The sequence below is a fragment of the Equus asinus genome, chromosome 15 (assembly GCF_041296235.1).
Source record: "Equus asinus isolate D_3611 breed Donkey chromosome 15, EquAss-T2T_v2, whole genome shotgun sequence".
NCBI lineage: Eukaryota > Metazoa > Chordata > Mammalia > Perissodactyla > Equidae > Equus > Equus asinus.
Genome location: NC_091804.1, coordinates 17,541,864 through 17,560,807, shown reverse-complemented (window position 1 = coordinate 17,560,807; position 18,944 = coordinate 17,541,864). Strand labels below are relative to the sequence as shown.

The 18,944-nt window shown below is 43.3% G+C and overlaps 1 protein-coding gene across 2 annotated transcripts in view; it reads right to left on the bottom strand.

The window, feature by feature from the left end:
- Window positions 1-17,645, bottom strand: part of FERMT1 (FERM domain containing kindlin 1) — a 40,777-nt gene extending 23,132 nt beyond the window's left edge. Inside the window, exons 1-6 of one of the 2 annotated variants that reach the window (XM_014828716.3) lie at window positions 16,874-17,645; window positions 13,774-13,942; window positions 11,328-11,561; window positions 8,315-8,461; window positions 6,642-6,855; window positions 4,821-4,923 (exon numbers count right to left, since the gene is read on the bottom strand). In XM_014828716.3, coding sequence (XP_014684202.2) covers window positions 4,821-4,923; window positions 6,642-6,855; window positions 8,315-8,461; window positions 11,328-11,561; window positions 13,774-13,924 — 849 coding nt within the window. In that variant the 5' untranslated portion in view covers window positions 13,925-13,942; window positions 16,874-17,645. Of the gene's footprint in view, window positions 1-4,820; window positions 4,924-6,641; window positions 6,856-8,314; window positions 8,462-11,327; window positions 11,562-13,773; window positions 13,943-15,010; window positions 15,170-16,873 lie in introns of those variants that run through there. The other variant, XM_070485581.1, reaches the window with a different exon arrangement.
- Between the last annotated feature and the right edge of the window lie 1,299 nt (window positions 17,646-18,944).

Genomic DNA, 18,944 nt, shown 5'->3' with positions numbered 1-18,944 from the left:
CAGCAAGGCTTTTCTCTCCAATACAGTCAGTAAAGATTTAAAAAATGTAATAAAAGCTTCCACACCTCAACATACTTAACTCCGCCCAAGCCAAATAAAACAATTCTTTGAAAGAATATTGGGTAAACAGAAGTGACCTGCATTTACACACGGACATTAGAAGAACAGGACCTGGAATAAGATGGCATGAGGACAGGATGAGGAACACAGGCTTTCTCTGTTGTCCCCGGAGAGCTCTGGCTATTCCTCTTGGAGGCTTTTCACACTCCCATTGACGATCTGGGACATCACAAGGTCCCAGGTCTTTCATCAACAGGCATCCAATAGGTCTTCTCTCTGAGAACTCTTTCAGTGGCGTCAGCAACTTAGAAACAAACTTTTCCCTTGGCCCTTGAGTTCCTTGGTCTCATAGTTTATTGAAAATAGAACCCCTAGGCTGGAAGCACACGGGGCCACCTCCACTGCTTGAATCCATCTATCCCCATCCAGACAATTCCGTAAACGCCTCTCTCCTCCCACCAACCAACAATACAAACAAATAACAAAACCCACCTCCTGGAGTTTTCACACTCTCAAGAAGGGGTTACAATTTGGACATAATCACTGAAGACTCCTTACTAGCTGGGAAGCAGCTTTCAGTATCCTCGCGGCCTCTTATTAAAGCTGATGTGCCTTTTTCTACTGAACAGTTAAAAAAGTACCATGAACTGTTGGAGTTAGAAAAGTTTTTTTTAGGGGGCCGGCCCCGTGGCCGAGTTTAAGTTCCCACACTCTGCTTTGGCAGCCCAGGGTTTCATTGGTTCGGATCCTGGGTGCGGACATGGCACCGCGCATCAGGCCACGCTGAGGCAGCGTCCCACACAGCACAACCAGAGGCACTCACAACTAGAATCTACAACTATGTACTGGGTGGCTTTGGGGAAAAGAAGAGGAGGAAGAAGAAAAAAAGAAAAGTTTTTTTAAATTTACACATTTTGAATGCATTTAAATGGGGCAAAAGAATATATAATGAAGGAATTCATTTTGAATAAACTCTGAAGGGACAAAAGGCTATGCAATAAAAACTTTGCCTCCCTCCCTTGTTCCCCACTCAGGGAGTTTTCCTATGAACTGTTTTGTACCTTGCTCTTTTCATTCAACAATAGACCCTGAATATGTTCCACATCACAAGAAAGCTGACTCATCCTTCTTAACAACATGTTATATGGATGTACCATAATGTATTTAACTAGTTCTCTGTGGATGGATGTTTAGGTGGTTCCCAAACTTTTCCTAAGACAAACAATGTATAATAGCTGTTCTTGTGTACAGACATATCAATTCACATATGTGAGTATAACTATGGTATAAATACCAAGGGGTGGATTTGCTGGGTCAAAGTTATGTAAAATTGTAATTCTGACAGATATTGCCAAATTGCCTTCCACAGAGGCTAGATTAATTTGTACTTTGACCTATAAGCAGTGCATGAGAAAGCCTGTTTCCCCGCATTCTTGCTAAGATAGCATATGAAACTTTTTGATGTTTGCCACTACAAGGCTAAGAGCCACTGTAGTTTCTTTTCTTTTTTTTTTTTTTGAGGAAGATTAGCCCTGAGCTAACATCTGCTGCCAATCCTCCTCTTTTTGCTGAGGAAGACTGGCCCTGGGCTAACATCTGTGCCCACCTTCCTCTGCTTTATATGTGGGACGCCTACCACAGCATGGCTTGCCAAATGGTGCCATGTCTGCACCTGGGATCTGAACCGGTGAACCCCGGGCTGCCAAAGTGGAACATGCGCACTTAACCGCTGCGCCATGAGGCCGGCCCTATCTGAGGTTTTGATCAGCTTCTTTACCTTGGTCCTACAGCCTGCCTGCATCTCGCTCTGAAAGCCAGAGAAGAGAAGCTTTCTTGTCTGACTACACAACTTAGCTCCATTTTTTTTGGAATTGAGATATAATTGACAGATAACATCATACTTTAGCTCCCAGGTGTAGGGTGCCTTGTATGCTTGCAATGGTTTCACGGGTGCTATCTTTGCTTTTCTTCATTTAATTGTAGATTCTGTGAAAACATCAGCTACCTCTTGAGCTTCTGTATCCCTCTGTCTACTCAGCACATCATAGGAGACTTAAAACATGGTTTTATTTATAGCACTCCATACTTTAGGAGGGGAGAGAGGGGCCAATGCCACAATCCTAACGTGACTGGGGATCACTGTGCCTGTACCCCAAAGTCATGTCCTGCTAGCCTGAGTCTTCCTGTCCCCTTTGGGCTGACAGCTCTTTGGCTGTTAGATTTGAGTTGGTTTTGTTCCTGGGCTATGTAGAGAGAACTCCTTACCAACTAAGCAAGCAGAAGCTGGAGGCCAAAGAGCCTGACGACAGCCCTAGTGACCCCCACCTTCAGTGTCCTTGCCCCCTTCTGGGAGGATGATTCCTTCTGTTTCTTCCACTTTTTAGACAAACATATATTTAACACTGCCCTTCTATGTTTGACATTTATGCCAATGATCTGCCATATGTGAATTCTTTGCGAAGTCACTGACATGTTCCTGACAATTTTTTCAGGGGTAGACTGAGTTTCTTTATTCTTAGCATTAGGCTCAACTGCCAAAGCAAGGGATTTAATGGGGAATCTCTTGGGCAGGAAAGTGACAGGAGGGTCCCCAAGGGCCAGCTGATCCCATCATGGAGCAGGTGACTAGGCAAGTCTAGCTCTCTCAGCATCCTTGCAGCATATGGGGGTGGGTGGCAAAGGAAATATCAGAGGTGGTCCCTATCTCCAAGGAATTTGCAGTTTATCCGTAGAGAAAAATCCGTGAATGTGGTACAATTAGAGGTGTGGGTCCTGAAACTATACTCAATTGTGGCTCAGAGAAGGGAAAGACCCGTGTGACCAAGAGTAGAGAAAAACTCTTTTCTGGAAGGGATAAGACTTGGATGTGGTCTCAGGGCAGGGGTTCTTAGATTTTGGGGTCTGAATCAGGTGGTCCATGAGGTTGAATGAGGAAAAACTACATCTCCATTTATACCAACTTCTAATGGAAATTTAGCATTTCCTTCCATGAGGAATGCAGGCAACAAAACCAGTATATTTCAGTGTACTTGTGACTTTGTAACCACCAGAAACACAGATTTTTCCTATTGTATCACAGTTGCTGTTTTCCAATAATGCTCACACACATCATCACCACTTTGAAATTATGCTGGTTATGAGACCTGCCACTAGATCCTATTATTTACTCAATTAATTAAACTTAGCATATATTAACATATCCATTTTGAAAAGCATTTTGGTTACTATAGCTCAATATAATTGTTTCATTTTGTAATCTTATGTATTTTGTTTCAGTAATTTGAAAACCTTATTCTCAGGTCCAGCAGTTTCGGGTTCTCAGCTGCTAGCTTAGTTCTTGACACACAGTTGCTGCCCAACAAATAAACGTATAAGTAAACAAAAGAGGCACAAGTTTGAATAGATAAGATGGGGCCAAATTACTGACTTAGCAACTAGAAAATGCATGAATACGTTTTATTTATGAATTATCTAGTTTCAGAAAAATGTAACGCAGTTTATTAGGATAGATAGCATAAAACAAGATGGCTTACATTAACTAGGAATTAAGCAAGGCAAGAGTAAAGTCGAGTCAAGAGTGAAGCTTAAAAATAAAACAGCAAGAAATGTATAGATTTGATTCTAACAGACAATGCAAAAAAGAAAACCTGGACAGTTGCATAATTCAGTGTCCTTAAAAAAAAGGCCAAAACGATTGTTTAGAAGGAGCAATTTCTCCTGAAGATTTTATCAAAGAAGAGCTGAAATTTGCTGTTCTGCCACGATTCACTGGAAGCTACACCCTCCAGACATAACCTAGGTCCATGGACATTAAGTTGGATCTAAACCAAGGACTGAGTAGGAACTCCACAGAAATGACCAGGAATGGGCTTCTTCTGAAGAAGATGCCAGTTAGGCAAGCAATAGGAGCTGAGATGGGCCTTTGAAGACCACACTTAAAACCAGGACCAAGGAGAAGACAGTGCCACGAGAGGCAGACACAGCTGTGGATGACAAAAGGGTCTACACGGAAAGGTGGCCTGAGGCAGGCTCCTCAAACAACTGCTCAGCAGGAAATGGAGAAGAGCAACAAGCACAAAACTGGATGGAAACGATGCGACGAAATCACCCTGTGCACTCAGAGGACCAGTGACGCAGTTCACATTTTCTACACCCAGCCAATGAAGTGCTGACTCACAACACTAAAGGGCGAATTAGGCACAAGGAAGGGGCAGGAGTTCACGGGACGTATGTTACCAGTTATCCTAGGAACCTTCAGGTGGGAGATGTGCACTTAAGATGAGAGTTGGTGACCAGCTGGTGTCTTTATTTATATAGATGAGCCCTCTTTCTCATCACCAAAGGCTCATTCGGCACTGCAGTGGGGAGTCTGGTGTGTGCCATCGTGGGGTCCTGGCTGCTCACCAGCACCTGCTCTTAACCTGGGCCATGACAAATCCTTCTGTCCTAAGCATTGAGGACTCCAGCTCTGTGAGCCGCTCTCTTCTTGCTCCTTCATTCCTGTGAATGGAGAGGGGCAGTGCACACCATGCTGGGTGTGAAGACCCCTAGGGACTCCCGCTAACTCACGGGCAGCTGACCACGCTCGCCAGAAACTAAAAGATGAAAATTCAGAGACCAGTGTACATTTATTGGTCTCGCCCTGCAGTGCTAAACAGAAGATTACACAAATTACTTCTAATTTTGATAACTAAATGATTCAATTTTACACTTCCACGCATTCACATTAAAAAAAAGAGAATAGAGAAAAAGTATCTTACTTTGGGATTCAAGTCAAAGAAAGTGTAGTATTTAAACCGTAACAGCAGCTGCTCATCCTCCTGGATGCCTTGTTCCATAAGAGAACGTGAGGAGTCTAGCCAACTAGAAAACAATAGGATAAGTTTTAAAAGTCAATCAATTTTACACATATATATTATAGTATTATACAATATGTCTATATATACATATACACGTAAATGTATACACGTGTGTATATGTATATATGTAGACATATGTATGTCTATATACAGATATACATATATATCACACAGACACATATACCCCCTTGAACAAAGACCAAGCAAGTAATATAACCAAAAACCAGTAAGCAAGAGGACTTGACAAAAGCTTATAGCTGCATTTTTCCTCACAGCTTTTACAGCTTTCCAAGTGCGTTTTGTATATGTATTTTTTCTCACCGACACTTTAACTCAGTGAAGGAGCCAGGGCACTTCTTATTTTTCTTATTTTTCTTGATTTTATGGATGAGGAAACTGAGTCTCAGTGACATTAAGTGATATGTTCAAGGTCACATGTCTTGCGGTGGAACCAGAATGAGAACCTGTACTTGCTGACTACCCACACGGCCTCTCCTCTACACCAGCTGATCCAACCTAAAGCTAGCTCTATCCTTTTGTCTAGAACTTGCTGTAATGATGGAAATATTCTATATTGGCCTGTCCAACAGAGCAGCGTCTAGCCACATGTGGCTACCGAAGATTTAAATGTGGCTAGGGTCATGTTTTAATTTTAATTAAATTCAAATTTAAATGTAAATATCCTTATGTGGCTAGTGGCTCCTGTACTGGAAAGTACATTTCTAGAGTGGAAACATAAATACTGGGTGATAGGGAGGGGTGGAGATTAAAAGTAACAACAAAACGAGGCGGGGATGAGCGTCATCCAACACCACTGATTGAAAATGGCTTCAACGTCTATTACATTAGGCCCTGTGGAGAACAAGGATAAGGGAGATGCGATCCCCATCCTAAAGGAATTGACAGTCCAGTGGGGGAGACCAAGCCTCATAACAAAAGAACAAAGTGACAGTGGAGGCAGCAAGGTGTTTGTTAGAACTCAGAGAAGTGACTGATCTTGAGTTGTGACATCTGGGAAGGAGACACTATGTGGCTGGGCCTTAAAGAGGCAAGGACTGGCCAGCAGAGCAGGAGAAAAGGAGAAGAATCCTGGAGCAGAGCAAAACATAGTGGCGAGGTAGCAACAGAAAGCGAGTGTGCCCCATGGTGGCATGGGGTACAGGAGAGCACAGTAGGATAGGGAGCTATCAGCTGGGCCAGACCTCAGAGGGAGGAGAATGCTGTTAACAAATTTGACTTTATTTGGTGAACAAGAGGGAGTGAACAGTTCGAGAGTATTTTCTGAGACCACTTCAGACAAAGCTGAAGGACTCACTCCTTAGAATGCCTGAAGACAGATGTGGTGTTCTATAAGACAGTGTGGGCCAGGTGGGCCACCTGGGGTCTCCCCCACTGACCCATGGGGGCCAACTCACTTATAAACTGCTCTACATCCCATAAAACACACTTTGCACACCTGTAGGGGCAAAGAATTAGCAGTTACACATGGTAAACCATTGAGTTACCTGAACACATAAATGCTATCACCCTTTAAAAGTGCTGAAATGACCACAGGCCACATTTTTCCCTTTTGTTGTTAAAATCAGTACTGAGTTTTGCTCACAGTATATAACTCCCAGGCGTGCTAACTTCAAAACTAAACAAACCCTCTCCCCTATCTCTATAGCATCTTACTATATCAACATCGGTTCACAGAGAAGCAAAACGGAGCCACATCCTTACCCGGCGTTAAGCTTGGCTTTATCAACCAGAGACCGAGGCTGGTACATATCAGCAAGCGCTTCTGGTGACTGGGGGGGTTGGCTGAAGGCGAGGATGCTACAGTTTTGTTCGGTCAAAGGGCTGTCACTGAACCAAGTCATGGTGGACGAAGCGGGCGTTCCGTTGACGGGGTCATACGTGGGAGTCATGGTTTTACTGTACAAGCCAGGACTTACTGCAGGGCAGAGGGGAGCACGCACTATGATATGAGATTCTTTGGAAAAATAAGTACTAATATTGCCTATACTGGAATGGATTTTGAATTTAAATGTCTGTACCATTTAAAATAATTAGATGAGACATGACTGATGGGGAGAGAAGTTATACACAGGTAAAGCTCTTGCCTGAATATTTAGCTCATGAAAGCTTGGGCATTTATAGGCTGTCAAAGTTTCCAAAATCAACCCAGACAAATGTTGGGGACTATTTCTTTCTCAATAATTCAAAATTCTCCTACTTCAGCAGTGAGCTTTGGCAAGAATAGAGAACCAGAGATCTCACAGAATGCATGTACATACTATATTTTGGGGCAAATCCCTTAAAAAATAGCAGTACTTGTCAATTTTAAGAACCCTGCTAATTGATGGTTTATAAATCATCTGACTCTAATTTGCATAAGGAAAGCGTAAATAATCCCTCTTATCCTTTGCATTGGGATATACTATGCAAGAAAATCCTCCATGTTGCAAGCAAGTTAGAGCTTTATTTATTCATTTTTTATTTATTTTATTTTATTTTTTTTGAGCAAGATCCGCCCTGAGCTAACATCTGCTGCCAATCCTCCTTTTTTGCTGAGGAAGACTGGCCCTGAGCTAACATCTGTGCCCATCTTCCTCTACTTTATATGTGGGACTCCTGCCACAGCATGGCGCACCAAGCGGTGCCATGTCCACACCCGGGATCTGAACCGGTGAACCCCAGGCCGCCGAAGCGGAACGTTCGAACTTAACTGCTGGGCCATCGGGCCGGCCATTAGAGATTTATTTTTATGTAAAAAGAAAAGGATGATGCTTTTCCAGAATTTTACCTGCCCTCCTGTTACATGACCAATGCAAAATTTAAATTGAATTCAGGAAAGAGTCACATGAAGACAGCATCAGGAAAAGACAAGTATATTTGAGTGACCCAAACAATCTCCTTTCCCCCTAAAGGCAAGGCCAGTTCTACTAAAGTTTTGCATTCATCAGCAACATAATACATACAATTAAAATAATGAGCTGTAACACATACCTTGTTAAAAAAAATGGTCAGTTCTAAAATTAATTAGACATCCTTTCTCATCACTGCAATTTTGTTTGAGGGAGAGGGGGCGGGGGGAAGAGGAAAGGCAGAGCAGAGGGGAGGAGAGTTCTTGGGATCTAGGAATTTAAGAAATTCTTGGATTTAAGAATGAACTATGGCCAGCCCCGGTGGCCTTAGTGGTTAAGTTCCATGTGCTCCGCTTCAGCAGCCCAGGTTTGGTTCCCAGGCATGGACCTACAACACTCATCTGTTAGCAGCCATGCTGTGGTGGCAGCTCACATGAAGAAAAAAAGGAAAAAAAGAGGAAGATTGGCAATGGATGTTAGCTCAGAGCGAATCTTCCTGGGCAAAAAAAAAAAGAGTGAACATTTTACACTTGTCACAAATCTTACCTGGTGAACCTGAAATGGTTGGTGAACACTCCAGGTTTAAAATATCTTCAATGATGGGCTCCTTATTATTTTTATCTTTTTTTTTCTTCTTTTTAAAATAGTCACTAGAAGGCTTTAACAAGGAAAGTTCTTCTGATCTTCTAATATCTAATAAATAAATATACATAAAAAAGAAAGAAGAAAATCAAAAAGTAAAGAGAAAACTCCTTCTAAGACTCAGTCATGGTGGGCATCCGAAACCATTTCTCAGGAAATTCCTGAGAAGTAAATGGACCCAAACTGAATTCCTTTTGATGAAACGGAAGGGGAACAGAGACGCCCCAAAATGGGTGTGTGTGTGGGAGTCAAACAGTGGAGGGAGATTCAGTCTAGTAAAATTTCTAGTTTATTTTTTCATTTACTGTGAAAATATTTTAAACACACTCAACACAAAGGGACTAGTATAATTGTCCCCTTCACGTGCTCATCACCCAGCTCAGTCACTACCAGCATTTTGCTATTCTTGTGTCATCTGTTTACTAGCAATTCTTCTCTCACTCTCTCCCTCCAACCTTCTTTCCTCCTCCCTCCCTCCCTTTCTTTTGTTTTTTAAACAACAACCAAGGACTCTGCCTTTTTTCTTTATGGACCAACATCCTGAGAGCCTTTCTCTTACACAATGCCCAAGAGCTAATTACATCTATGTGGTGGGCATCACTGGTGCCCTACCCATCTCTTCTTGGCCCTCACCATTTCAGTGCACTCTGACTTGACTTCCAGTGGTGGCTAGGACACGTATCTCTCTGCCCAAGGGCTTGCTCTGGATGCCAGTGTCTGCACTGCCCAGATACAGATGCCAACAGTCCATACAAGTTTGGAGCATTAACGCACCCAAGAGCAGCCCTCAATGACTGGCGAGAATGGTGTATTAACACTCCAGCTCCCTCACCCCTGGGATGGGATAGCTCTGAGGCATGTCTACACTGTCTCCCAGAGGTCCCCAGTTGCCCACAGTGACATGATTGGTGACACTCACCTATTGGTGGCCTTCTCTTCCCACTCCCACTTCCCCATCCCCAACCCGTGTTTCCTTGCATCACCTCCCAAATAAATATTTGTACTTGAATCCTAATCTCAGGGTCTGCTTCTGAATAACTCAAACCAAGAAGATCATGCCCATTTTCCTCCATTAATCAAACATATCTCTAATTGTCATTGCCATTCAGAAGTGATAACTATGCATCACACGGAGCTGCTATGATCCCAGGTAAAAGTCAAGGAATGCAGATGTCAGTCCGAGTCTCTGGGTAGCTCTCCTGGAGGCAAATGCACTGAGTCTGCAGGTCCTCCCACTTCTGGGTTCACACACTGCTTAGTGCTGAGACTGAGGTGAGCAGTTCAGCTTGATTCTCTCCCTAGTAACCAAGGGTGCCTGATTGTCAGGTTGCAACATGCACCTGTGACCATTCTGAATGCATAATTTACACACAAAACCTGGAGACGAAGCAAAATTTCCAGTGGAAGCATTAGAAACAAATCAAAACAAAAAGCCCCTATAGCTTCTACGCCCAAGATCTGTGTCTTTTCTTCGAGGGAAAAACCATTATATTGCTAAATTTGCTTTAGGTTCAATGGATCAGATATAAAACATGATTATTAGGAATGCCAAGCTATGCTCTAAAACTACCATGAAGATACAATCTGGGAAAGAGAAGAACATATGACTGCTTTATTTCAAAACCTCAAGTTCTTGGCTCCAGCGACAACATGTGCTTCCAGTCCACTGTGATGGGTGGAATGTACGACTTTATTTAATCATTTACTTTGTTTTCTAATCTTCATCAGAATCTTACTGAAAACAAGGTGCCCTGGTGCTTGCCATTTGCTCACCACACCTCAGGGACACTACCAGAGCTTATGTTCTAAATGGAAGGCTTCACTCATTTGTTCACTCAACAGTTACTGAGCAGCTAGTGTGATGGGCATCATGCTATGTGTTAGGAACACAGATGTGTCAAGAAACAGTTTCTGTCTTCACCCTATTTAAGACCATCCCAGCCTCCAGTGCCCCACACTGGCACCCCCAATCCTATATGTATTACCGTACCTTTTCCTTTTTTTCTCTACCTATCTCCTTTTAATCTTATTTTTCACATTTATTATTTATTTTGTCTCTGTATGCTAGAATTAAGCTCAAAGAGGGAAGAGATCTTTGGCTATTTTTTTTGCTAACATATCCCTACCGTTCACCACAATACCTGCCTAATCCATTCATATTTGTTGAAGGAGGAATGAGCCGTTTATAGTTTCATGGGGAAGATACAGCACTCACTCATATATTGTATACACTGTATTCAAATCCCGGACCTTAGCCTTGGAACCGAAGAATCTATCTACACACTTTCAAAAATATAAAATAACAATAGCTTCATGATGCAGGGTTTGCTCTCATTATGAAAGTCCCACAAAGAAATGGTTTGGGCAGTACTGTCCCTAATGACTGTTAAACTCATGGGACACTAACCCCTAAAAATTAGATTTCAATCCATAAATAAGTATACCTTTCTGCTTAAAATCAACTCCACAAATGATTTTTGTGGACAGAGCTATTTACTGGAGCCAACTGTCAGTGAAGCAATTAAGATAATGCAACACCATTATCTCAAAAACAATAAAGACACCTTGGCTCTATGGTGATAATGATTTAATGGAACTCTTTTTGTTTGTCTTAGATACAAAGATGAGTTTCGTCCGGCTTGGAGAAATGAATTTTGCAGGGGGAAATCTTAATGGGTTTGTCTCTTCTGCTTACAAATCTCTTCTGAAACAGTTTTAAGCATTGAGGAAATGAGTCTATTTCAATAATGTTCCATTTGGTTTAACTCCATTTAAATGGCTAAAGTCCCCAGAACTGGGCTTGAAAAGTGTGTTTCCTAATAAGGAAGGCAACTTCTTGTAGACAGAAAGCACACACAATTCTCCTGCCCTCTTTTGCTAAGGGTCCAAAGGGCACGGGGGCCCCCGGGGTACTCACTCAGGGCTCTGCAGATGTCACTCACAGCCTTAAAAACCACAGCTGAGAAGCTGACTCGCAATCTCACCGTCTTCACATTCGGCAGGCGGAGGCGAAGCATTTTATGCTGAGGGGTGAAGAGAAGCTTTGCATCTGCCTGGACTCCGTATTTGTCCAGAGTCCAGTGCGTTTTCAGAAGCCAGCAACGTTTCTGTTCCCACCAAAGGGCAAAGTCTGACCAGTCTTGGGATATGTCTGCAAAATGGAAAATACAATGAAATAAAATGAGTGCGTGCTCTAGAGTCAATTTCATTATGCGTAAAAACTGAAACAAACAACTGATATTCAGCTTCCCGTGTCCTTTTACCACTCAAGGCCCAACAATTCTTGGCTTCTCTTCAAAGTCCATAAGGTGGGGCAGGTAGAAAACAGACACTGAACCTTACCACTGCTACATTTAAACACTGTGGAAGGAACAGAAACGTACAAATTTTGTTGATGATGAAATGCTGAAGTTCTTTCCTAAAATTCTTTAGTGCCGTGGCCGTGCCTGGGAAGGCCAGAGCTGTTGGTTTTGTTTAATCAAGATTATCTCTCTAATAGAAATGCATCCTTACACCACTGGATTCCATGGGAATATAAACAGCTCCCAATCTAAGCCCACACTGAAGCTCTGTAAAGCTGGTATTTCCCTCTTGGTAATGTCCACCTCCTTTATCAGTACCACCATAATCCCAGTTTGCAAAGTGTCTACATTGAAATCAGAGGTGAAGATTTTCTCTCTCTCAATGTCAGCGTCAACACTGAATCTTTCCCCTCCTTCAGCGTGGGCATCAGAGTTGGATCTTGTCCCTTCGTCAATGTGGGAGTCAATATTCAATCTTTTATTTTGCTAATTAAGAGCCACCACTATTTTTTTTTTTTTTTTTTTTTTTTGGTGAGGAAGATTGGCACTGAACTAACATCTGTTGCCAATCTTCCTCTATTTTAAAAAAATGGTTTCTTGGGGCTGGCCTGGTGGCGTAGTGGTTAAGTTCACACACTCTGCTTGGGGGGGCCCAGGGTTCGTGGGTTCAGATCCTGGGCGCGGACCTACACACTGCTCACCAAGCCATGCTGTGGTGGCATCCCACAAACAAAGTGGTGGAAGATTGGCACAGGTGGTAGCTCAGCAACAATCTTCTTCAAGTAAAAAGAGGAAAACTGCCAACAGATTTTAGCTCAAGGCCAATCTCCACCCACCCCCCACAAAGAAAGGTTTCTCTCTTTCTCTTTTTAAATTAGCAAACCTTTCTCTCAATGTTGTTACTAGAAGTATAAACTGCGGTAATTATTTTAGAAAATCCTAGTATTCAGCAATTCCTCTCTGAACTATATACCCAACAAAAACGCCTATATATCATCACCAAAAGACATGTACCAAAGTAGCCTTGTCCATTAGAACCCGAAAATGGAAACAACCCAAATGCATATCAAAAGGTAAATGGATAAATGTGGCATCATCATACAGTGGAATATTATACAGCAATGAGAATAAATGGACCCAAACTATATGCAAGAATATGGATAAATTACACAGACATAAAGTTGAGTGAAAGAAAGCAGATGTGTAAGCATATATCCTGTATAATTCCACTCACATATTGTTCAAAAACAAGTAAAATTATTCCTATGGCGTTAGAATTCAGGATAATGGTCACCCTTGTCGGGGCAGTGACTGGGAGGGGGCAGGTGCAGGACTTGGGCAGGGGAACAGGAAATGTTCTATTTCTTGATCTGGGTGGCGTATTTCTACATGACTGTGAAAATTCATTGAACTGTATACTTATGATAAGTGCACTTTTCTGTATGTACATTATACTTCAACAAAGACTTATTTTAAAAAGAAACTGTATCTCACTTGGTAAATGAAAAGCCAACATCCATGGCCTTAGATAGGAGATAAAAATAACTAGAAAGAAAACAGAACCTTCTTAAATTCTAGGTCAATCTGTTGACTTTTGTCGTGAAGACTCTGACCCTGGACACTTTCTTTGCATAAATAGGGAGAGGAGCAAACGATGGATGAGTGTTAAAGACACATTAGCACCAGGCTGCCTCTACCACTGAGCAATCCAGCACTAACAGAGCATTGAGGCAGCAGTTCATTGCCATGCTACCTAAAGTCACCCTAGACATCACAGTGGAATGAGCCCTGTCCTTGTGGAAATAGGGCTTTAAACCTACGGGGAGCTTTTGTTTGTCACCAAAGACTCAAGTTCTTACAAGGGTGGTCAGGGGTTCAGTTTGTGGCTCTTGCAGCTTCCCTATTTATTTTCTTCCTTGGGGGAAGAGGCCTGTTCTCTGTGCCATCGCAAGATGGATCATCAGAAAAATAGACCATCAGACAACCTAGATCAGCCATTTAGTGGTGAGGCAACAGACAAGGTTATCAACATAGAGAAACCATAAAGAGACAGTAACTTACTGATCTGTTCTACCAACTTGAGCATCACTCCCCCAACATGCAGATCTCCAGACACTCTCAATGTGATGTCTTTCTGCTCCTCTTCATTAGGATGGTCAACTTGGACCACGAGCTCCCAAGAAGCAGACGCAAAGTCACTGGACGAGAGCATCGTGGCAAATGCGGGTGTCTGAAGCATAAAAGGGCAGACATAGATCAGAACATGAGAAGGAAAATGGAGCCTGCCAGGAGATCCTGCAGAGCAAAACGGAGTTTTTTTTTTTCATTTTAGTGTTCTCTTAAAAAAACTGTGCAGGGTTCCCAGGGTCCGAGATTAAATTCAGCATTTTAATTTTAAAGACAAAAAGTCTTATAGAAATGGTCTCAAGCCTTCTAAATTTATGTTCTTTATCTTTCCATGACCCCCAGACCACATGGTTATTTATTTTCTGTGCCTGCCCACCGCACCCATCTTCATTTTCCCGCTCTACTGACTTTTCTTGATCTTCTCTGAACTATTCCAGCAATAGGAAACAAATCATGGCAAACCTCGATGATAGCTTTTTTAAAAATCAACTTTATTGAAGTATAATTTGCATACAATAAAACAGATTTTAAATGTACAGTTCCACGTGTTTTGTTGTATGCAAATTATATCTCAATAAAGCTGATTTTAAAAAGGATGTCATTAAAATCTTTCTCTGCCTCCAATGTACATTCATATGTATTATGACACTCCTTCTAAAATATTGATGACCTCTTCTGGTCAGAAAAGTCAAAAAATAAAAATATAGCAAAATAGTTTCTGTTTCAGTCACATAATATGTAGTTTTACCTTAAATGCAGATAAAGATATAGGTCACTAATAATTACTGTCACGTGCTTGATTTACTTGAGTTACTGTTTTATATCACATAAAAGGTGATAATTAAGTGCATCAATTAAGTTTTGGGACAAACCTTGGGCAAAAGATTTAAAACATGAGCGACAGACATACAAAGCCCACTTTTCAAAGTACAGACAGGGGTGAGAACTTCAAGCCTACAGTGTTCCTCTCATTGGAGGGACCAGAATGAAAGAAGCTAAGAAGGATCAAAACTGAAATGTTTCAGGGGGTAATAGGAACACTGGAATCCCAAACTGGCAGAACCTAAAATGCCATCTCTCTTAAACAGAAAGCAAAGGCTATTACCTCTCCTGGCTATTTTAAGATTTAAAAGAAAAATCAGTCATTCAAGTGATAACAAATCTTGTTCACCTTAGTAGGTAAAGACAGCTTATGAGAAGTCCATGTTTTCATTAGGCCTATTTTTGAGAAACATCAGAGCACCCAAACACCTAAGAAAGGTCTTCTCTAGCTGAAAGTGCACATGAATGCCCAGAGGATCTTCCCAACACGCAGATTCCATTCGGCAGGCAGGTCTGTGGGGCGGATGAGAGACTGCATTCATAACAAGCTCCATGCGATGCTGGTCTGGGGCTCACAGTTTTGAGGGTAAAACGACCAAGTGAAAAATCGGCTCCAGGGCTCAGTTCCTCCCTTCAACCTACTCAAATCAACATTAAGGGAAAGACTATGGTGATATCTGAGAAACACTATTTTTAATAATAAGCAATAATTAAACCACGAGTGTCATACTAGTTTTGTGTTCTTTTGAAACTGTTTACATTTGTAAATGTATGAGAACCTCAAAATACACAAAATAGGTAAACACTGCAACTCTGAACAGGCTTGGGACAGATTTTACTTGTTCAAATCAAATTCAAGAGTTCAGAAATAGCTCCTTATGTTTTTATGACCAGAAGGATCCCAGTGATGTAAGGCTTGTCCCTCCCAAGGCAGAGGCATACATGGAGATGTCATGCATAGGCGGTGTCACACATGATCATATTGGGCTAACCACCCATCTCCCCGTCGTGTTCAGCCTCAGGGCCTTTTATTATGTAGTACGTGCTGGGTGATGTACTCTGTGTTTAATTACTGTTCTTGTGTTATCTCCTTCATTCTCTCAGCAACCTCATTTAGAAATGAGGACAAAAGGCTCAGAGACCTTAGGCAACTTGTTGGAAGTCACAGAGCAAGTTAGATAGTTGAGCCTAGATGGAAATCCAACTGTTTCTAACTTCTAACTCTTAAACACCACGCTGGGACACCTCCTTGACAATGTTGCAATGCCAATATGAAACAAAACTCTTAAAACCACAGGGTGAAACCCTCAGCTGCCTTCACTAAGCATTTCTACTAACATAATCTTTCCCAGTGAGGGGATAATAAAGACGTCTCCTTCATAGTCAAATTCATAACCTGGCATTGAACTGTCTGACTTTAAGATCCGTACAATTTCTAAAATACTGATTTGAGGTTTAGTTATTTAAAAATGTTTTGTACATAAAGGAAATACCTTTGTTTTAAGGTGACTTTTTACTGCCTGTTTCATGAGCAATCAGACATAAAGTCTTTTCCTAACAGGGGCCATCAAAACACTTCTCATTTAGGGAATAGATGCAGATCCCCTTACGACGAAATTCAGGCTTAAGTCTGACACACTGGTTTGCCCACATTCCTCTCTTATCTTTCTGCACCTTCATTTTGGAGTGAATTTCTCCGCAGCAAGCTGTTACTTGTTGAGAGAGCAGCAAACTTTAACCAGGAAAGCACATCTTAGAAACGAGAACAAGAAGCAAAACGCTCCGACAGACCTGCCTGCCCTGGGTGAAGCCCAGCTGCTACCGCCTCCTGTTCTTTATAGAAAATACAAGAAAGAAAGAAAGAAAGAGGGAGAGAGACAGACAGAAAGATGGGGGAAATGGCCCCTGACACTTCCCCCTGGAAGATGAGAATGTGTCCAAAGGCCTGCAAGGTCCTGGAGCCCGCAGGGGGTGAAGGGGTTGGATAGATGGTGGGTGGATACCCCCATCAAGGCAGCACCCTCGGCAGGGCGGAGAATTTATTTTCCGCGGCCAGACGCGCAAGGCTAGAGAAGGTGGTCACACGCCGAGGGCATTATTTTCCGTTCAACAGCCATTTAAACGCAAGGGGCTGAAGAAAGAACGGGGCAAGGGTCTCTGAAGTCAGCGGTGCCCCTCCCAGCCCCCTGCCCCCTAGTCCCTTAGCACCCACCTCCGTTCCCGGAGCCCGTGGCGTGCGGCCTCGCAGACAGGCACGTGGCGGGCTGCGCCCCTACCCTCGGGCAGGGACCACCCAGACCGAGCTGGTGGCGCGCGCTGGCGGCGGGGGCGCCCGGTGGCGGTGGCGGTCGGCTAGGCTGCGGCGGGCGAGGGCTGCGCGCCGGTGCACGGTCCCCGCAGGCCGGGCCCAGGCCAGCGCGGCGGGGCAAGCGAGGGCACGTCCAGCCCGGGCCTGCTGGGTCTCGCTCCCCCGAGAGGAGGCGCGTTCCGCAGCCTTTTTTAAGGGCCAAGGGGGGTCAAAGGCTGCCACACAGCGGGAGGGCTGGGAGAGCCTGGGACGCACATTCGCCCCGTCTGCCCCTCCTGCGATCTCTCATCCTGCCCCCGCCGAGGCCGCCTCCGGTTTCCCGGCTCCCCGAGGCCCGCCCGGGGCTGGCCCAGGTGATTAAAGTCCTCCTCCTACCCCTGCCTTCCAGGTTCACACACAGCCCAGGGTGCGTCCCGGCCCGAGACTCTAAGCTCCAGGCTAGAACAACCTCTCTCCTTTAAAGAGCCCCGAGGACCTGTGAGCGCCTGCTGGAAAAAACAAAAGCGGTGCATCTCTGAGTAAGAGGGTGAGGTACACCCCTGAGAAGGGAGAGGCGCCCGAAACGCGAACAATGGAAGACCCTGGGGCAACCCCAGGCCACGCCCCTTGCGGAAGTCTGGAGTGGCTCACCGCAGACTCACCACCCAGCCGCGCTGCTCACCTTCCTGTCGGATCTACTTCCAAAGAGCGCCGGAAGGGTGGGTGACCTGGGGCAATTTCCACCTCTCCAAGCCTGCTTTGTTCGTGTGATACACATTGGTTGAGTGTTTATTCTCCAGGCCTGGGGCTGAGTTCTGAGGATACAGTGGTTACAAAACAGACATAGAAATTAGAGTTTCCTCATCTGTAAAATGGGTAGAGGGATGCAACATCTGTCACCGTTACACCGCACCATTACAACGCAGTACAATACAGGCTTCTGAGTTACATCAAGTACATAAAGCTTGCCATAACTTAAATATTAATTTAAAATGTTATAAAATTTAGAAGTGGAATCCTTATTTTTCCTTGAATATTGCCAATCAGCCATTATTATGGTTTTGAAAGCATTTTAAATTTAGTTTTAAAAGGTCAGTTGGACAACGGTCAGCAAATATGGGATTTTATAGTTAAAACAATGAAAACTTGAAACTGACTTTCCTGATTTGGTAGTTTGTCAGCTGTGGGAATGGAGCCAACTGTCATCTGGGCCCGTTTGCCTACATGCCCAACACCAGCCCAGCAAATATGCTCTTATCTTGGGCAGAAGATGTCTAAAGCCCACCTTCTGAGACCTTGCTCATGGCTGAGGAGAACAGAGACTGTCAAGATCCTGTGTGTCATCTTGAAGTAGTAATGGCTTTATTTACACCCAATTGGTTTCTCATTTTAGTTGAAAATATCTGGATTGTGCTAAAGAATTTAACTAATTTCACGCCTTCTGCTTGGCCCAGGTTATTTTTTAAGTTTTTAATTGAAATGTTATATCTTTATATTTATAGGCAAGAGCACACATCGTGAATACACAGCTGATGAATGTTTCACACACTGAACACACCTGTGTAATGAGCATCCAGATCAAGAAACAGGACATATCAGTCCCCAGAAGTCCGCAGTGCCCCCTTTCAATGACTACCATGCCCACCAAGAGTCACCACTCTCCTGACCTAACTCTTGAGGTGGGCTTTGCTGATCTTTGTATCACGTGTAAATGCAATCGGACAATATATACTATTTTGTGTCTGGTTTCTTTTGTTCAACGTTATGTTTTTGTTTCATCCATGTTGTGTCCTTTTTTCTTTTTTTTTCCTACCTGGTTATTATTCTCATGACACAGCTCTCACCAATCCCCTAAGGCCCTGGGTTAGAAGTGGATTAAAAAGTGTATTCTGGTAGCTGGCCCAATGGTCTAGTGATTAAGTTTGGTGTGCTCTGTTTTGGTGGCCCAGGTTTGGTTCCTGGGTGCAGACCTATGCCACTTGTCCGTGGCCATGCC